At 38.3% G+C, this 16,177-nt stretch overlaps 2 protein-coding genes across 4 annotated transcripts; both read left to right on the top strand.

Annotated features, from left to right (window-relative positions):
* Window positions 1-670: 670 nt before the first annotated feature.
* LOC125192167 (E3 ubiquitin-protein ligase RNF185-like) lies at window positions 671-2,346 on the top strand. 3 transcript variants are annotated; one of them, XM_048089670.1, is made up of 4 exons: window positions 671-843; window positions 1,027-1,581; window positions 1,672-1,777; window positions 1,982-2,346. In XM_048089670.1, the coding sequence occupies exons 2-3, from the start codon at window positions 1,045-1,047 to the stop codon at window positions 1,774-1,776; spliced, it is 642 nt and encodes a 213-aa protein (XP_047945627.1). In that variant the 5' UTR covers window positions 671-843; window positions 1,027-1,044; the 3' UTR covers window position 1,777; window positions 1,982-2,346. The 3 variants fall into 3 exon arrangements, with proteins under 3 accessions (XP_047945627.1, XP_047945628.1, XP_047945626.1); XM_048089671.1 differs by having other exon boundaries at window positions 678-843; window positions 1,027-1,144; window positions 1,270-1,777; XM_048089669.1 differs by having other exon boundaries at window positions 679-843; window positions 1,027-1,777.
* A 713-nt stretch (window positions 2,347-3,059) lies between these two features.
* Window positions 3,060-10,975, top strand: LOC125192520 (structural maintenance of chromosomes protein 2-1-like). Its single transcript, XM_048090119.1, has 21 exons — window positions 3,060-3,430; window positions 3,661-4,341; window positions 4,461-4,604; window positions 4,681-4,971; window positions 5,057-5,242; window positions 5,350-5,514; window positions 5,595-5,654; window positions 6,229-6,291; window positions 6,882-6,973; window positions 7,117-7,213; window positions 7,453-7,569; window positions 7,699-7,917; window positions 8,355-8,495; window positions 8,591-8,758; window positions 8,831-9,015; window positions 9,107-9,200; window positions 9,270-9,358; window positions 9,502-9,727; window positions 9,973-10,047; window positions 10,283-10,415; window positions 10,739-10,975. Exons 1-20 carry the CDS (start codon window positions 3,113-3,115, stop codon window positions 10,400-10,402), a joined length of 3,531 nt encoding a protein of 1,176 aa, XP_047946076.1. The 5' UTR covers window positions 3,060-3,112; the 3' UTR covers window positions 10,403-10,415; window positions 10,739-10,975.
* The last annotated feature ends 5,202 nt before the right edge of the window (window positions 10,976-16,177 follow it).

Below are 16,177 nucleotides of genomic sequence, written 5' to 3'. Positions count from 1 at the left end.
ATGACACTATCTTTTCAGACACCCAATCTCGAAAATTCAAAAAACAAACCCAAACCTCATCACAAATTACTATCGGTTAACCGGTTACCTAAATTAAATAGGTACCTAAAATAAAAATGAGTGTGAGAAATAGACCGGAAGAACAATGCATACACGAGAATTCCCATTGGTTTATAGTAGTATTATTTTTTTTTGGAGGATTCTCCAAGGAATTTATCCTAAATCAGTTTAGATACTGTCTACACATAGTATACATTTACTCATCCTACAAAAATATAATTTAATCTTACAACAACTTAAAATACTTTGGAGACTCTGATACTAGAGTCTTGGATCGCAGGCGGCATGCGGCAGTCCTCGAGTCGACGCCTCAGCAGAGGAGATGGGAGTGGGAGAGGGGTATATACCCGATATTTCAACAAATAGTACACCCGAACTCAAAGCAGACCCCCGCAATCTTTTGGATTAGGTCGGATATTACCAAATACTCTCATTGAACAGTTTTATGTGAATATCTTTATAGGTGAATTAAATAATTATCTATTCATAAAAGAAAACAAATAAATAAACAATATTATATTACACAAATAAAAATAATTTATCGCCCTTCATGATATACTACTCCGTATCTATGACAATATCGAAGAAAATTCTATGTTTGACATGCTCACCAATTTCATATTCCTAATTTTAATTATAGCCCTAAACAGTGTTTAGTACTCAACCAAACCCAGAAAGTTTGACAATATCTTTTCTCCAGTTTCACATTTACTCCTCCGTTCCTTTCCCCCAAGTTTTCTTTCAGAAATCGGTCATCTTCTATTCGATCTCTCATCGGTTAAGGTTTTTCTCTCTCTCTCCCTATCTGGTTTGTTTGCTCTTCATCTGCTAACTTTAACGATTACAAATTTATCCGCCATTTTAAGATTCACAAATTGTGAATTTTGGATTAGAATTTTAGTTTTGATCTGTGGATTGAATTTATAATCGATTTGAGGTTTAATTATCTGTTCGAAATTTCACAAGGTGTTTTGAGGTCAAAAAATGGAGGGTGGGTTTGGGGAATCGATGAATAGGCAGCCCCCAAGCCCTTCGTTTGCAAGCAGCAGCAGCAATAACAATAGCGATGCTGGATATTTTGAGTGTAATATTTGCTTCGATTTGGCTCAAGACCCTATAGTTACTCTTTGTGGTCACCTCTTTTGCTGGCCTTGCCTCTACAAATGGACTCACATCCACTCTCTTTCACATGAATGTCCTGTTTGCAAGGCTCTTATTGAAGAGGAGAAATTGGTTCCTCTATACGGCCGAGGAAAGAATTCCACCGACCCTCGCGCCAAGTCAATTCCTGGGACGGACATTCCACATCGTCCCACGGGTCAAAGGCCCGAAACAGCTCCTCCACCTGATCCGAATGCTAATGCCAATGCCAATGCCAATGCATTTGCACAGCAAGGATATGGATTCACGGGAGGCTTCGGCCCCTTTGGTGGTTTTGCACCTGTGGCGAGTGCTAGGTTTGGGAACTTCACATTTTCCGCGGCACTTGGGGGACTACTGCCTTCGTTCTTTAACATTCAAGTGAATGGATTCCCAAATCAAAACCTGTATGGAGCAGGTCATGGTTTTCCATTCGGGTATCCTAATACGTTCCATGGTGCACATGCTCAGGGATTCCATCATCATGGAAACCAGCAAGAGCAAGCGGATTCCACCTTGATGCTCCTGTTGCTGGTGGTCGGTTTGAGTGTGCTTTTAACTTTAATTTGGAGTTGAGGTAAATCATCAGTTGGGAGCTTGGATTTCAAATCTCTGTTCCTTGCCTGTATTAATATATGTTAGTGCATTTCTTCTATGCAAGTTGTGTTTATTGTACCCTTCACTTTTTTGTGAGACAACTTTCACTTTTATAACGTCCAAGTGCTATCAATCAATTGCTGTGTTTGATAAGTTTCTTTATATGTATGCACGGTGTATCAAGGAACGGATATTGCATTTTGGAGTTTTGGTGGCGAGGTGAAGCATCATCGGAGAGTTTTAGGGCTCTGTAATTAGCAGCGTCTTGAATTGTAGGGCATTGCTGTTGTCGATAGGTACTTGAATTTAGCTTCTATTGCATTTGATACTAGTATAGCTCAATAAGTTATTCCAAATCACAGCACTCTAGACTCACTTCTTTGATTTATGTCGGTAGCCCTTGTGATACAAGGTTCAATGTTTCATATAGATTCTTATTTCTTCTATGAAGTTCAAATGTTTTTAGTATAGGATGCTAGTTTACTTTTGAGGTGAAGGAAAAGTGAATGAATCAAATAAATGAAAGCTTTGGAGTTTGTAGTTTTTCTATTCGTATAAGCTTGTGAACAACCTTGATTTTAAACTTGAAAACAGAATGTCTAACTAATACTATTAGTTATTAAAATAGGATTTGATATTTATGTGTTACTTGGATTTACATTCCTTAAACATGTCGATTTTTCAACAAGTCTATTCATTACAATCAAATTTTGTTACCATTTTTATTCAGATATTCTGTATTGACTAATTAAACCACATTTGACAAATCACCCTTAACCGTTTTCGTGGACACTTAACCAATGGACTCATAAAACTGAAAAAAAAACCTTTTATGGGCATCAGTATTATGAAAAATTTAATAGCGAATGAGAAAATATAAGAAATACTAACCCGAGACCGAGAGACAAGAGAAGATGTGCCTGAACGAGATATATAGCAACAAGAAGAAGGAGAATGATTGAATAGAAGAACTCTCGAATATTTGGCGATCTAAGATGTATAGATATGAGGATTCATTATTTAGATCAATCATTTTTATGCAAACAAAGGAAAATTAAGACAGTAATTCAAATAATTATACCACTTTGGAATCATAGAGGTCCATCTGTTATTGTTAGGCCCAAACCAGAAACTAAAGCCCATAAAAGAGCCCACGGAAAGCAATTTTGGTATACGTGAAATATTTCCCGCCTGTGTCAAAACGATTTAAATTTCCGTTCCCCCAAAATTCAGCATTTCAATTCTCAGTGAAACCACTTGCGAATTCCCCCTAATCTTCCAGACTGTTCCAAATTTCAACCAATTGAGAGAGGAAATGCACATTAAGGAGATCTGTCTCGAGGGGTTCAAATCCTACGCAACGAGAACCGTGGTTCCGGGCTTCGACCCGTATTTCAACGCTATAACAGGCCTCAACGGCTCCGGCAAATCAAACATCCTTGATTCGATATGCTTTGTGCTGGGAATCACCAATTTGCAACAGGTCAGGGCTTCTAATTTGCAGGAGCTGGTGTACAAGCAGGGCCAAGCTGGAATCACCAAGGCCACTGTGTCGATTGTTTTTGACAACTCTGACCGCAGTCGTAGCCCTCTTGGCTACGAGGATTCTCCTGAAATTACAGTAACTCGTCAGGTATGCGGGAGTTCTAGCGTTTCATTGTACTAGTTCTTGCTTCTGGTTTCTGTAAAGCTGTCTCTGATATTGGGGAACTTCTTAGGGCGGTTTTGCAACGATTTGAGGGCTTTGTCCTTGCAATTTTGTGAAGTTATAGAATTGTTGCAGTTAAAGTAGCAATGCATAGTAGTTATGAGTAGTATTTGATTATTTTTTAGTAGTCTGTTGAACCTGAATGAATTCTGCAGATTGTTGTTGGTGGAAGGAACAAGTATTTGATCAATGGGCATCTGGCTCAGCCTAGTCGAGTTCAGAATCTATTCCACTCAGTTCAGCTGAATGTAAATAATCCACACTTTCTTATAATGCAAGGGCGTATTACTAAAGTCTTGAACATGAAACCTCCTGAAACATTGTCAATGCTCGAAGAAGCTGCTGGGACAAGAATGTACGAGACGAAGAAAGAGGCTGCCCTTAAAACACTTGAAAAGAAGCAGAGCAAGGTTGATGAGATCGACAAGCTTCTGGACCAGGAAATACTCCCAGCTCTGCAAAAATTGAGAAAAGAGAGGATGCAGTACATGCAATGGGCCAATGGTAATGCTGAATTGGACAGACTTAAGAGATATTGTATTGCTTATGAATACGTGCAAGCGGAAAAAAATAGGGATAACACTGTCCAAGGTGTTCAAGCCATAAGAGATAAGATGCTGGAGATTGATTCAACTGTTGGAAAATTGCATGAGGAAACACAGGAAATGGAGACGCAAATATCAAAACTGATTGCTGAAAAGGAAGCAAGCATGGGTGGCGAGCTAAAGATATTGTCAGAAAAAGTTGATGTACTTTCACGTGATCTGGTGAAAGAAACCTCTGCATTCCAAAGCCAAGAAGATAATCTTAAAACTGAGAAAGATAGCGTAGCCAAGGTATGATGCATTTGTTAGTAGGATCTATTTTGTCCCAATATGCTCATGAAGTTTATTGTCTTTTGCTACGTAATATAGTTTGTGTTTCATATGCACCTGATTTCTTTTACTATATACAGATTGAGAGGAACCTTCAAGAATCAAAACTAGCAGCTGAAGAGAAAGCTACGGCTATAAAAACTGCTGAAGACGGAGCTTCTGATCTTAAAATAAATTTTCAGAAGCTTTCAAATAGTTTGGATGAGCATCAGAAAGAATTCCAAGTAAATTGTTGAATCTTTTCTGGATTAGTATCTACTTTATACCAGATCTCAGTATAACGTTCATGTATTGCTGCAGGGTGTCATGGCAGGTAAGAGCAGTGGAAATGATGAGAAGTGCCTCGAAGACCAATTGGGAGATGCCAAGAAAGCTGTAGGAAAGTCAGAGACAGAACTGAAGCAGCTGCAAAATCAGATAAACCATGTTGACAAAGAGCTGAAGGAGAAAAAAACTCAATTAGTGTCTACATCTGCAAAAGCTGCTGCTATTGAGAATGAGCTTAATGTCAAGAGGAAAGAAGTTGTAACAGTTGAAAAGGAACTCGAATCTCTTTCTTATGATGATACCCTTATGGAGTCACTCCAAAAGGTACCTTTCATTAAATTGTATCACACGGTTATTTACTACTTGGTGCATGCATCTTTGCCTCATTTGGATTGCTGAATGCTCTTAGGATCGGATGATTGAGTCAGAGACGGTGCAGAAACTTGAAAGGAAAGCACGTGAGGTTTCTTCAAGATTGGGTAGGGTTGAATTCAATTACCGTGATCCAGAAAATAATTTTGATCGGTCAAGGGTGAAAGGTGTGGTCGCAAAACTAATTAAAGTAAAGGATGGCTCTGCAGCGGTTGCCTTAGAGGTTTGTTATTGTATTTTCGACATGTGGTACTTCAAATTGTTTCTTTTAGATGTCTTCCTCTGATGTGATCTCAAGGTCTTAGTTGATTTTGTTGAACTCTTGTTCAGGTAGCTGCTGGTGGCAAGCTGTTTAATGTTGTTGTAGACACAGAAAATACTGGAAAACAACTTCTTCAGAAGGGTGGTCTGCAAAGGAGAGTCACAATTATTCCTTTAAACAAGATCCAGAGCCACCCCGTCTCAAAGCGAATCCAAGATGCTGCTGTTAAATTGGTTAATATGCAACCCGCCTCTCTGATGTGTTTTGTCTTTGACTTGTTATGTCAATAAACATGTTATTTTCATTTTTGCAGGTAGGCCAAGGTAATGCCGCAGTGGCACTTTCTTTGGTTGGATATGACCACGAACTTCAAGTAAGCTCCTAGACAGCAAAATTGATTTTATTTTCAATTTTAGTTGTTGGTTTATCTTGTTATTCACCTTTAGGTATTTATTTTTGCTAGTATACTAAAACAATATTCTGGGTGGCTCTTTTGTTCTCTATTATTGTCAGAATTGTACCTGACTCTATTCCCAACTGTGCAAGCATAATAGAAAGTACATTCTCATTTGACGAATCTGCTTTTAATATTAAGAGGGTGTTTGACTAAGTGTATCCAAAAAATATACTGTACTATGAAGTTTTTAGAATTTATAAAATGCTAGCCTTTATTTTTAAAATTTAAGTTGGATGATTGAGCCTGCAAGAAGTTAGTAATTGTATAGTTGTAGGAAGGAGTTTTCTGAAATATTTCAAAAAAAAGTTGGAGCACTCTTAATTGTTGAAATACAGCAATTTGAATATTTTAAAAAATAGTTGCTGAACACTGTGAAGGTGCATACTGCATACAAGTTCAGCCAAACACCCTTTCAATTTTTTTTCCTGTAGAATATGAAGTAGAAATATTTATGAGCTATACCCTTATGAGACATATCAATGCTATGCAGAGTGCCATGGAATATGTGTTTGGATCAACATTTGTTTGCAAATCAATTGATGCTGCAAGAGAGGTATGTTTACTTTATACTCCATCCGTTTCTTAAATATAGGAACTTTTGTAATGGCACGTGTTTTAATGCAAAATTGGAAAAGTAAGAGAGGAAGAGAAAACATGGGTAAAGTAAGAGAGAGGAAGAGAAAAGGTAGTGGTTTATGGAGTCTATTTCCTAAAATGGAAAGTTTCTATTTTTAAGAAACGGAGCAAAAAGGAAAGAGTTTCTATTTTTAAGAGACAGGGGACTATGATGTTTTGTAGCTTCTCTGACAGACCTGGTTGAATAAGTTTTTTGTATTGATATTCCTTGCAAGTACAGCCTTATGTGATGTTAGAATCCCATTGACATCTCCACTGCATCTTGCATAATGTATCATCTTTCAAATTGTTGGAATTGTCAAGTTACTTTTCAAAGATGAACTTGTATTCAAATTCTGTTGCTGTCGTGGTGACGAGGAATGGGGTGAAAGGTGACATATAACATCTTTTGATTATGGCACTGATCGAACTGTGGACATGTCTATGCAATGCCACACCTCAAATGTGTGTGCTTTTCTCTTCTTTCCTTTAATATTCTCATCTGTGACCTAAGTGCTTGGTTTGTAGGTAGCCTTCACGAGAGAAACAGCAACCCCCAGTGTTACTCTGGAAGGTGATATTTTCCAACCTAGTGGACTTTTGACTGGTGGTAGTCGCAAGTAAGTGATGCTACTTTATGGAGTTGAAAATTCTTAAGGCTAACCCACATCATGATACAATTTAGTTTCTTTATGTTATTGTTTTTCATATGGTCTACCATCAGAGTAACATATATACATTTTCAAACTCATCATAATTCCAGAGGTGGAGGTGAACTGTTGATGCAGCTTCATGCTTTGGCAGAAGTTGAATTGGAACTCTCTACTCATCTAAAGCGACTGTCAGATATTGAAGCTAAGGTTATTTTGAACCTTCATCAACTTTTGTGTCTTTTCAAAATAAGTGTAAATGTAATAATAATCTTGATTAAATTGAGTTTCTCTTATTAAACAGTAAAAGATGGTTAAACCTAATAGTTATGTAAATGACCTTGATATTCAGCCGAACTACAATAGAAATAAATGTCTCACAAACCTACACTTAATGTCCCATTTATCAACCTAATCTGAACTCTAATTCATCGATGTATTGGCATCAGATCAATGAGCTTCTTCCTCATCAAAGAGTGTTTGAAAACCTTAAGAAAGATTTGGTACTCAAGTCGCATGAGCTCAGGCTCTTAGAGGAAAGGGCTAAACAAACTGAGCACCATCAGGTTGAGCCTCAATCTTTATTTACTGCAGAACAACTCAATTCTTCTGGTTTTTTCCATTACATATTTTCATATCTGATTCCTACTTCATTGCCATCCATCACATTTTATGAACTCTGTCTTGTATTGTAGCTCAGGGAGTGGGTACAGAGTACAGAGGAGAAGCTAGCCGAAGCAAAATCAGCAATTATAGACAAGAAAGTTCTGTATGATGAATGTGTGACCAGAGTGTCATCCCTTGAGAAGTCGATCCATGACCATGCTGGAAACAGGGAGAGTAGGCTTAAGGATTTAGAGAAGAAGATCAAGGCTATCAAAACCCAGATGCAGGCAGCTTCAGAGAACCTCAGGGTATGTTCACCATTGTACCTGAGATGCTTTCTACCATGAACCCACACATTCCAAATCCTCAAAATATTGGAAATAATTTTATCTTGAAGTTTATTAGCTTGATTGGTCATAAGACATTGGGCATCGAGCTGACTCTGGCAGTATGATTAACCTCTTATGTTCTATCAATCATAAAAATAATGCAATTTAGTAAGACAACTAACTATTCTCGTTTGAGTAGTCATAGTATATCCCTATATATTATCTTCGTGCAAATTTGTATAACCGTATGCAAGTGTTATTTCCGTTTGCTCAATTATGGGCCCCATAAACTCATTTTTTATTGTTTCTGGCTATTTATTTGACCTGATGCATTGAACTTCTTATATCTCACCTTAATCCTGCTTTAGTCAACTAACTTACATCACGGTTCTTGTTTCATTGGTGGGAACCATTAGCGACATGAGACTGACAGAGAGCGGCTTATAATGGAGATGGAAGCAAATAAGAAAGAATGCTTATCACTGGAGAGCCAATTAGAAGCTTTGAATAAGCACATTGAGGATCTTAGTTCCGAACTGGATTCTCAGAGAACCAAGGTACATACCACTTACCAAATCAGATATTAAGTGTTCTATAACAGTGCTCTTCCTGCAAGGAAATAGTAGAAGTGATGTCCCTTCTGTCTTTTCAGATTTCTTCTATTAAAAAATCTCGTGATGAGGTCCAAGCTGAGCACAACATGGCCAGTAGGAAGATCAAGGAATGTGATTCACAAATAAGTGGTATTGTCAAGAAGCAAAAGGATATCCAGCAAAAAATTAGTGAATTCAATCTAGAGAGGAAAAGAATGGAAAATGAGGTAATTCATTTATTTGGGTAATTGGAACAGCTTCTCTAGACAAGCTAAATTCACTTTTCTTTCTGGCTCCAGGTCAAACGCATGGAGATGGATCAGAAAGATTGTGCAATGAAGGTTGATAAAATGATTGAAAAGCATGCATGGATTGCATCTGAGAAGCAACTTTTTGGACGAGCTGGATCAGATTATGATTTTGGGTCCCGCGATCCCCTTAAGGCTAGGGAAGACTTTGAGAAACTGCAAGCTGAGCAATCTGGGTGAGAATGAAGCAAGATATTGGCAAACATACAATTCAATTAGAAGAAGAATTCCTCTAAATAGTTTTCATATCTTCATTTCCTATTGCAGTCTAGAGAAAAGGGTGAATAAGAAGGTCATGGCCATGTTTGAAAAAGCTGAAGATGAGTACAATGATTTGCTATCTAAAAAGAACATAATCGAGGTTAGCAATGTGAATTATAAAAGTTTACGTCCTTGTTCTGCCTTTATTTATTTTACATTTTCTATGTAGAATGACAAGTCAAAAATCAAAATGGTTATTGAAGAGCTTGATGAGAAGAAGAAGGAGACGCTCAAGGTTACTTGGAATAAAGTTAACAAGTAAGTTTCCATTTAACAATAAGCGCAAGTTCTTGAATAAAGAAATTTAATTTCCTCCGAACTGGCACATTAGTTTTCTCTCCTATTTATTAAGCTGTAACCATACTAGCTTTAGTTATTGATTTGGTGCTTTCTTTATTCAGAGATTTTGGTTCAATATTTTCTACTCTCTTGCCTGGCACAATGGCCAAGCTGGAGCCTCCAGAAGGAGGCAGCTTCCTCGATGGCTTGGAAGTTCGAGTTGCTTTTGGGAGTGTCTGGAAACAGTCTTTGTCTGAACTCAGTGGGGGACAGAGATCTTTACTCGCGCTTTCTTTAATCTTGGCTTTGCTTCTTTTTAAACCAGCTCCATTATATATATTGGACGAGGTATGTTTAACATGTATCTTGAACTTGAATTATCTGCTCAAACAATTTAAATTTCTTTTTCAAACCACTATTCATTCTTCCTATCCACTACTGAGACATTATTTAAGACTGTCATAAACCTCTTGATTCTACATAAACCCATGTGCATGATAATTCTTGAAATGTAAAGCAGTCACAATTTATTTATGCAGAAGTAAATAGAAAAAGTTCACGATCCAACCTATCCTTTCTGAAATGTGTCTCAGGTTGATGCAGCTCTTGATTTAAGCCACACACAGAACATAGGAAGAATGATCAAATCTCACTTTCCACACTCTCAGGTTAAAATTCATGCTTCTATTGCTTATTCTCCTGTTTCTTCATAGCAGCCAGAAACAGATTTGACCATACCTGACACTCAAGGATGTTTATTGACATTACATACTGTTGACATATCAATCATTATTTTATGTTCAATCATGTCTATTTTGATTTTCATCTTTATATTCAAATCATATTCTTCACACTGAGAATCTGATGCCTTCTTTTTTCTCCTCCCCCCGCCCAAATGCACAGTTCATTGTAGTCTCCTTGAAAGAAGGCATGTTTAACAATGCCAACGTTCTTTTCCGGACAAAATTTGTAGATGGTGTTTCCACTGTTCAGAGAACTGTGACGAAACAGCAAAGCAAGTAACTGTGATTGTCTGGTGAGCATTTTTTACCTACACATGGCATCTTTCTTTCATATAAATAGAACAACCATGTGATTTTACATGCCAAATGTGTGTTACAATTTGTCATCGTGTTGATGCCATTGATGAACTCAATTGTTGGTTGGATCAATTCTGGCTGACAAAGTGTAGCCAGGTTCAACTTCTCTACATTTTCTTACCCAAGAACTCAGCATGTTACACCACAATGTACTTTCTCTCTTTTTTTTTTTAGCTTAGCATGCTACACCATTGTTTGTTAACATGTCATCCCATATAATGTGAATCAAATGTGATCTAATCTGTCTTGTTTCATGCAGTTTGATAATCGATGGTTTTGACTGCGGGTAGACAATCTGCTTGTCACTGGAGGTTTTTTGGATCATCTTAGAATTTGTGTATGTGATGATGTACCCAATTGGAGGTCATTAATTCAGGCTCTTGTAATTAAGCTGAGGTTTCTCATCTTCATCTTGTTGGGTATAATTTGTGATTATTCAAGTTGTGGAAGAGTTTTGTAGTCCAACAAAGTTAAAATCTAGATAAGTTCTCATCCAGCATAGGCATTATATATGTCCCCTAAAATTAATAAGGTGAAATGAATCTTACAAATCTACTTCAACATGTCCATTTGGTATCATATTTTTAGAATTATGTACAAATCGGAATAGGATTGTTATTCAATTTGAAGTTATAGTATTCTAATTTAATTCTAAATCCTTAATTAGTAGAATTAACTAATACTCGTAGTTCTAATTCCAAATTCTTTGATATGTTAAAAAACAATCAAAATAGCAATAATATTTCTTTGAATATTTTATAAATATATTATATATATATAGCCTTAGTTTAAGAAAAATAATTTTATTATTCATCTACTAAAGATGGCAGATTTTATGATTTTATGATTCATCTACTAAATAATTTTATAATTTTACCAGCTTTATATGGAGATGGCAGATTCGAAGCTGCTTCACCTAATTTTCCGGAAGGGCAAGGGAGTTATCTTATACTCCCTCCGTTCATAGTAATGGAGGCGTTTCTTTTCGCTATGGAGATTAGGAAAAATTGTGTTAGGTGAGTTAAGTAAAGGGAGAATAAAGTAGAAAATGAAAAAAGTAGAGAGATGAAGAAAGAAAAAAGTAAGTGAGAGTAAAGTAGGTGTGGAAAAATGTGTTTGACTTTTACTAAAAAGGGAAATGACTCTGTTACTATGGAACGTACCAAAATGGCAAAATGACTATTACTATAGTAGGGTCTCGGTGGTGCACACCCGAACACCACATTAGTATGATATTGTCCGCTTTGGGCAAAGCCTTCACGGTTTTGCTCTTGGGGTATTCCCCAAAACGCCTCACACTAATGGAGTAGGGGTAGCCCATTTATACACTTGCAAGTCTTGTTCATTCTCCAATGTGGGAATTGTTTGCTCTCACAATCCTCCCCTCAAACCAAGACCACCAGACCAAGACCACAGGTGTGCCTCATGTTACAGGTCACCCGGTCACCATAGGTCTTGGTCGAGCTCACGCAGAGACATTGGAGAACTTGCAAGCGCAACCACCGAACCCCGAGCCACACAGGCTCAGCCGTGAACCAGGGCTCTGATACCACTGTTATCAGACCGCTTAGGATTCACTAATTACCGGAACCTCTTTTATTGATTGAGTCTGAGATGACTAATCTCAAAGGTACAAGCCAATACAACAATGGTATCACGATTACACTAATCTCAAGTACTCCTCTGGTCTTGAGATTCCATCACTTCTGATTGCACCTGCACACTTAATAGAAGAATTAGTCACACAAGAAATGATCCCGAAGGATCTAAACCACAAGAAAGGACCAAGTCAGAGAATCGGGCCACGAGTGGCTCAGGTCATAGCAGTGACTGCACTAGGCCTCAGACCTCCCCAATCCTCACAGCAAGTCACAAAGGAGAGCACCGTTGAACGAATTCAAACCAAAGATCAGTGGAACCCTAGATCTCAACGGTCAACGCACACCACGGCCGTCTCACACGCGGACTCACACCAACAACTTCAGAACACTGCCAAGAACACAAGAACCCTCGCCACACACTCCAAGCACTTCGGGATTGGTCACAGACAAAAGACCAAACCCTAGATAGAGAAGGAAATCGAAGAAGTTGCCTAACACTCAATCTACACCGGTAGAACTCTTAGGAACTGAGAATCATCGGTGGAACAGAAAGCTCGAAAGAGAACTCCGACTGGTTTCGCCGGAATCTTAGAGAGAAGGAAGAGAGTCGACGGTTTCTGAGAGCAAGAGAGAGAGAGAGAGAGATTGAATCGAATGAGGGAAGCCAAAAGGCTTCTCTCACTTAACAAACACACCTCGCATCCGACGGCTGTGGGGCTTGATCCGCGTGGAGTTGCCAGGTGTCACACATCCAGCAACCCTCACAAAGAAACGGGCCTAACTTAATTTGGGCCAACACACATTCTTATGGGCTCAGCTAAATAGCAGCCCAACCGAATAATAATAGAAGCCCAAAGCAAGAAGTCCAATAATCCAACATTCTCCACCTTTGGACTACTTCTGGATAAACAGGGGAGAGCCTTGGTCTACTGCTTCTTCATCATTGCCTACAAGGCATTCCTATCACCAAAGAACACAAAGTTCATTAGATAGAAGATGACAGGCTGCCTAACAAAACACCAAATGGTAAACCAATTAGTTTTGTAGGACTTAGATTGCCTTGTGACTTCAGAGAGTCAGCAAGGTCTTTCCCCCGGGACATGCAATGCACATACTAACCAAAATCAAAATGCAACTTTTTGATGCATGATAACAGCTTATCCACAGGAAGACATTTGGTACCCATATCAGCTGGGTTATGATCAGTATCCATGAAGATGTAGAAATGTGCAGTGCGGTTTGTGTTCTCACTCGATCTAACAGGTCCAGAGGATTCGACTAGACTTCAGAGGCCAGAAGATCATGAAACTATCAGACAGGGGTCGTTGGATGCACTCTATTTCTTCAAAACCTCAACCCACCATACTACAACTAGCACAGGGAAGTAAAGGATCGATCCTACGAGGACGAATGTGTTACGAAACTCCATTTGAGGATGTTTTGGGAAAAGGGGGGTTGGCTGCTGCCACGCAATTTTGTGGGTCGAGAACTTAAAACTACTAGGTCTGAGAGATAGGAAAAACTTTACTCTACCTACTGGGTCTAAGAAATGAGAACGTACGGAACATGCATGACTTAGAGAAACGAGATATTTTAAAGTTCTAAGACAACTGGAGTTAACTTAACTAGACGGACTTACCAAATTTGGGCAGACAAGTATAAAGCGAAAAGTGGGGACAAGTTTCCTTAAACTACCAGGGTCTGGAAAAGCATGCAGAAAAGTAAAAAGACAATGCAGATAGTACTGACAGGGTCTGGAGAACATGTAGAAAAAGCAAAGTACATGTGCAGAAGGTACTGACAAAAGCAGATCTGGTTCTAACTACCAACAACTTCATCTTCTTCGGGAATCAAACGAGAATGACAGATAAAACAGAGTATTAAACACCATGAAAACAGAGCAAGCTTCAGATCTAAACTTAAAACGAGAAATTAAAGCCTAAACTAACAGATCTATGCTGCCGGACCTAGAGAATGCAGAAACGGAAAGTAAATAGCCATAATCATGCACAACGTAAATAGCAAGCACCAGATACACGAAACTCCAACTCAAATCCACCACGATTCAACAAATCCAGACATCTCCATACGCAAATCCACAACCTCCAACAATAAACCCACAGATTTCAGCTCCAAACATCCAACAATAAACAAGAACGAAAGTAAAAAGCAAGGAATAAACATCAACTCAGCGATATCCAACAAAAACCAACATAAACTTCCATAATAGCGAGAAATAGGTTCAAATCCAGCAGATCAAAGTTAGAAACTAGAGTTACGAAACTTAAAAACCAACAAGTACTCGAAACCGAAAGCAAACTAAACAAAGCAAAGTAAATATTGTTTCTTCGCCTTCACAAGGCGGTGTTACACAGCAGCAAAACGACGATGAGAACCACGGTAGCCAGGATCACTCCATCTCCAAGTGCGCAGCAAGTGAAATGAGAAATTTGAAGTGTGGAACTAAGGAATGGAACGAGAGCTTGAGCTAAAAGTGTGTGTAGCAATGGCTTTTTTGTTCTTCAAGGTTGAGCTCTTTATATATGTGAGGCTCTGATCCCTAGGGTATACCTCTGGTAATTAGACGCTTTTGCCCTTGAATAAGATTCTCTAAAATAATCTTCTCTTGCTCCATTCTGCTCCTGTCGCCAACTTTTAATTCTCCCAGGTCCGAACGACGACTTCTGATTTTTACTTCATTTCATCTCTTTTGCATCTGCCAGGTCAGGTAACAGCAACTCCTAGGTTCGGCAGATTCACTACGCACCTGAACTCATAAACACAGATTAGCGCCCCAAATGCACAGAATTTTAACCCAAAACCAATGCATGAAACGAGCCTTATCAATGCACCTTTTGTAAAAGAATTTCACCTTTTTCCACAACATCTCTAATGAAATGGAACCTAACATCTATATGCTTAGTTCTATCATGGAAGACAGGATTCTTACAAAGTTGAATGGCAGACTGACTATCAGAGTATAACACAGGAGCAGATTTAATAAAATTGAGTACAGAGAGAACTCCCTTTAACCAGATTGCCTCCTTCATAGCCTCTGATATGGCTATGTACTCTGATTCTGTTGTAAACAGAGCTACAATGTGTTGGAGTTGTGATTTCCAACTAACACAAGACCTGCAAACCTGAAACACATAGGAAGTTGTGGACTTCCTCTTATCCTTATCATTTGCATAGTTAGAATCAACAAAACCATACAACTCAACACCTTGATCATGCTTAGAAAAACACAAACCATACTTAAAAGTATTTTTTAGGTATCTAAGCAACCATTTGAGAGACTCCCAACGCACTGGCTCAGGGTTAGACATGTATCTACTCAAGCAAGAAACATCATAGGCAAATATCAGGCCTAGTACTAACCATAAGATACATCACAGAGCCAATAGCATTAGAATAAGGGACCTTTTGCATAACTTTCACCTCAGATTCAGTTGTAGGACAAAGGTCCTTACTCATCATAAAATGAGCAGCTAAAGGAACATAAGAAATTTTAGCACCAAGCATATTAAACTTCTCAAGAATTTTTTGCACATAAGGTTCCTGATGAAGGACCAGAGAAGAGGACTTTCTATCCCGAAGGATATTGATCCCCAAAATCTTTTTAGCATCACCAAGATCTTTCATGTCAAAATTTTCACACAAAGCACTTGCACATGTTTAATAGACTTGATGCAAAGACCCATAATAAGCATGTCATCCACATACAGCAGCAAGAACACAGGCACTTTATCAAGTTTTTCATATACAAACAGGCATCAAAGGTACTCCTGACAAAGCCTAACTTCTGCATGCATACATTAAACTTGATATTCCACTGTCTAGGAGATTGTTTAAGACCATACAGAGCCTTCTTAAGCAAACACACATGATTGGAAAAGTTAGGATCCACAAAACCCTCTGGTTGTTTCATGTATATGGGTTTATCCAAATCACCATGAAGAAAAGCAGTTTTGACATCCATTTGCTTTAATTCCCAATTAAAATGAGCACATAAGGCAAGCATTACTCTTACAATAGTAAACTTAACCACAGGAGCAAAAATTTATGTATAATCTATCCCCTCTTGCTGAGTAAAA

This window comes from Salvia hispanica, chromosome 6 (assembly GCF_023119035.1).
Source record: "Salvia hispanica cultivar TCC Black 2014 chromosome 6, UniMelb_Shisp_WGS_1.0, whole genome shotgun sequence".
NCBI classification, from domain to species: Eukaryota; Viridiplantae; Streptophyta; class Magnoliopsida; order Lamiales; family Lamiaceae; genus Salvia; species Salvia hispanica.
Note: the sequence above shows the minus strand (reverse complement) of the source record. Positions and strands in the feature narration are given on the sequence as shown.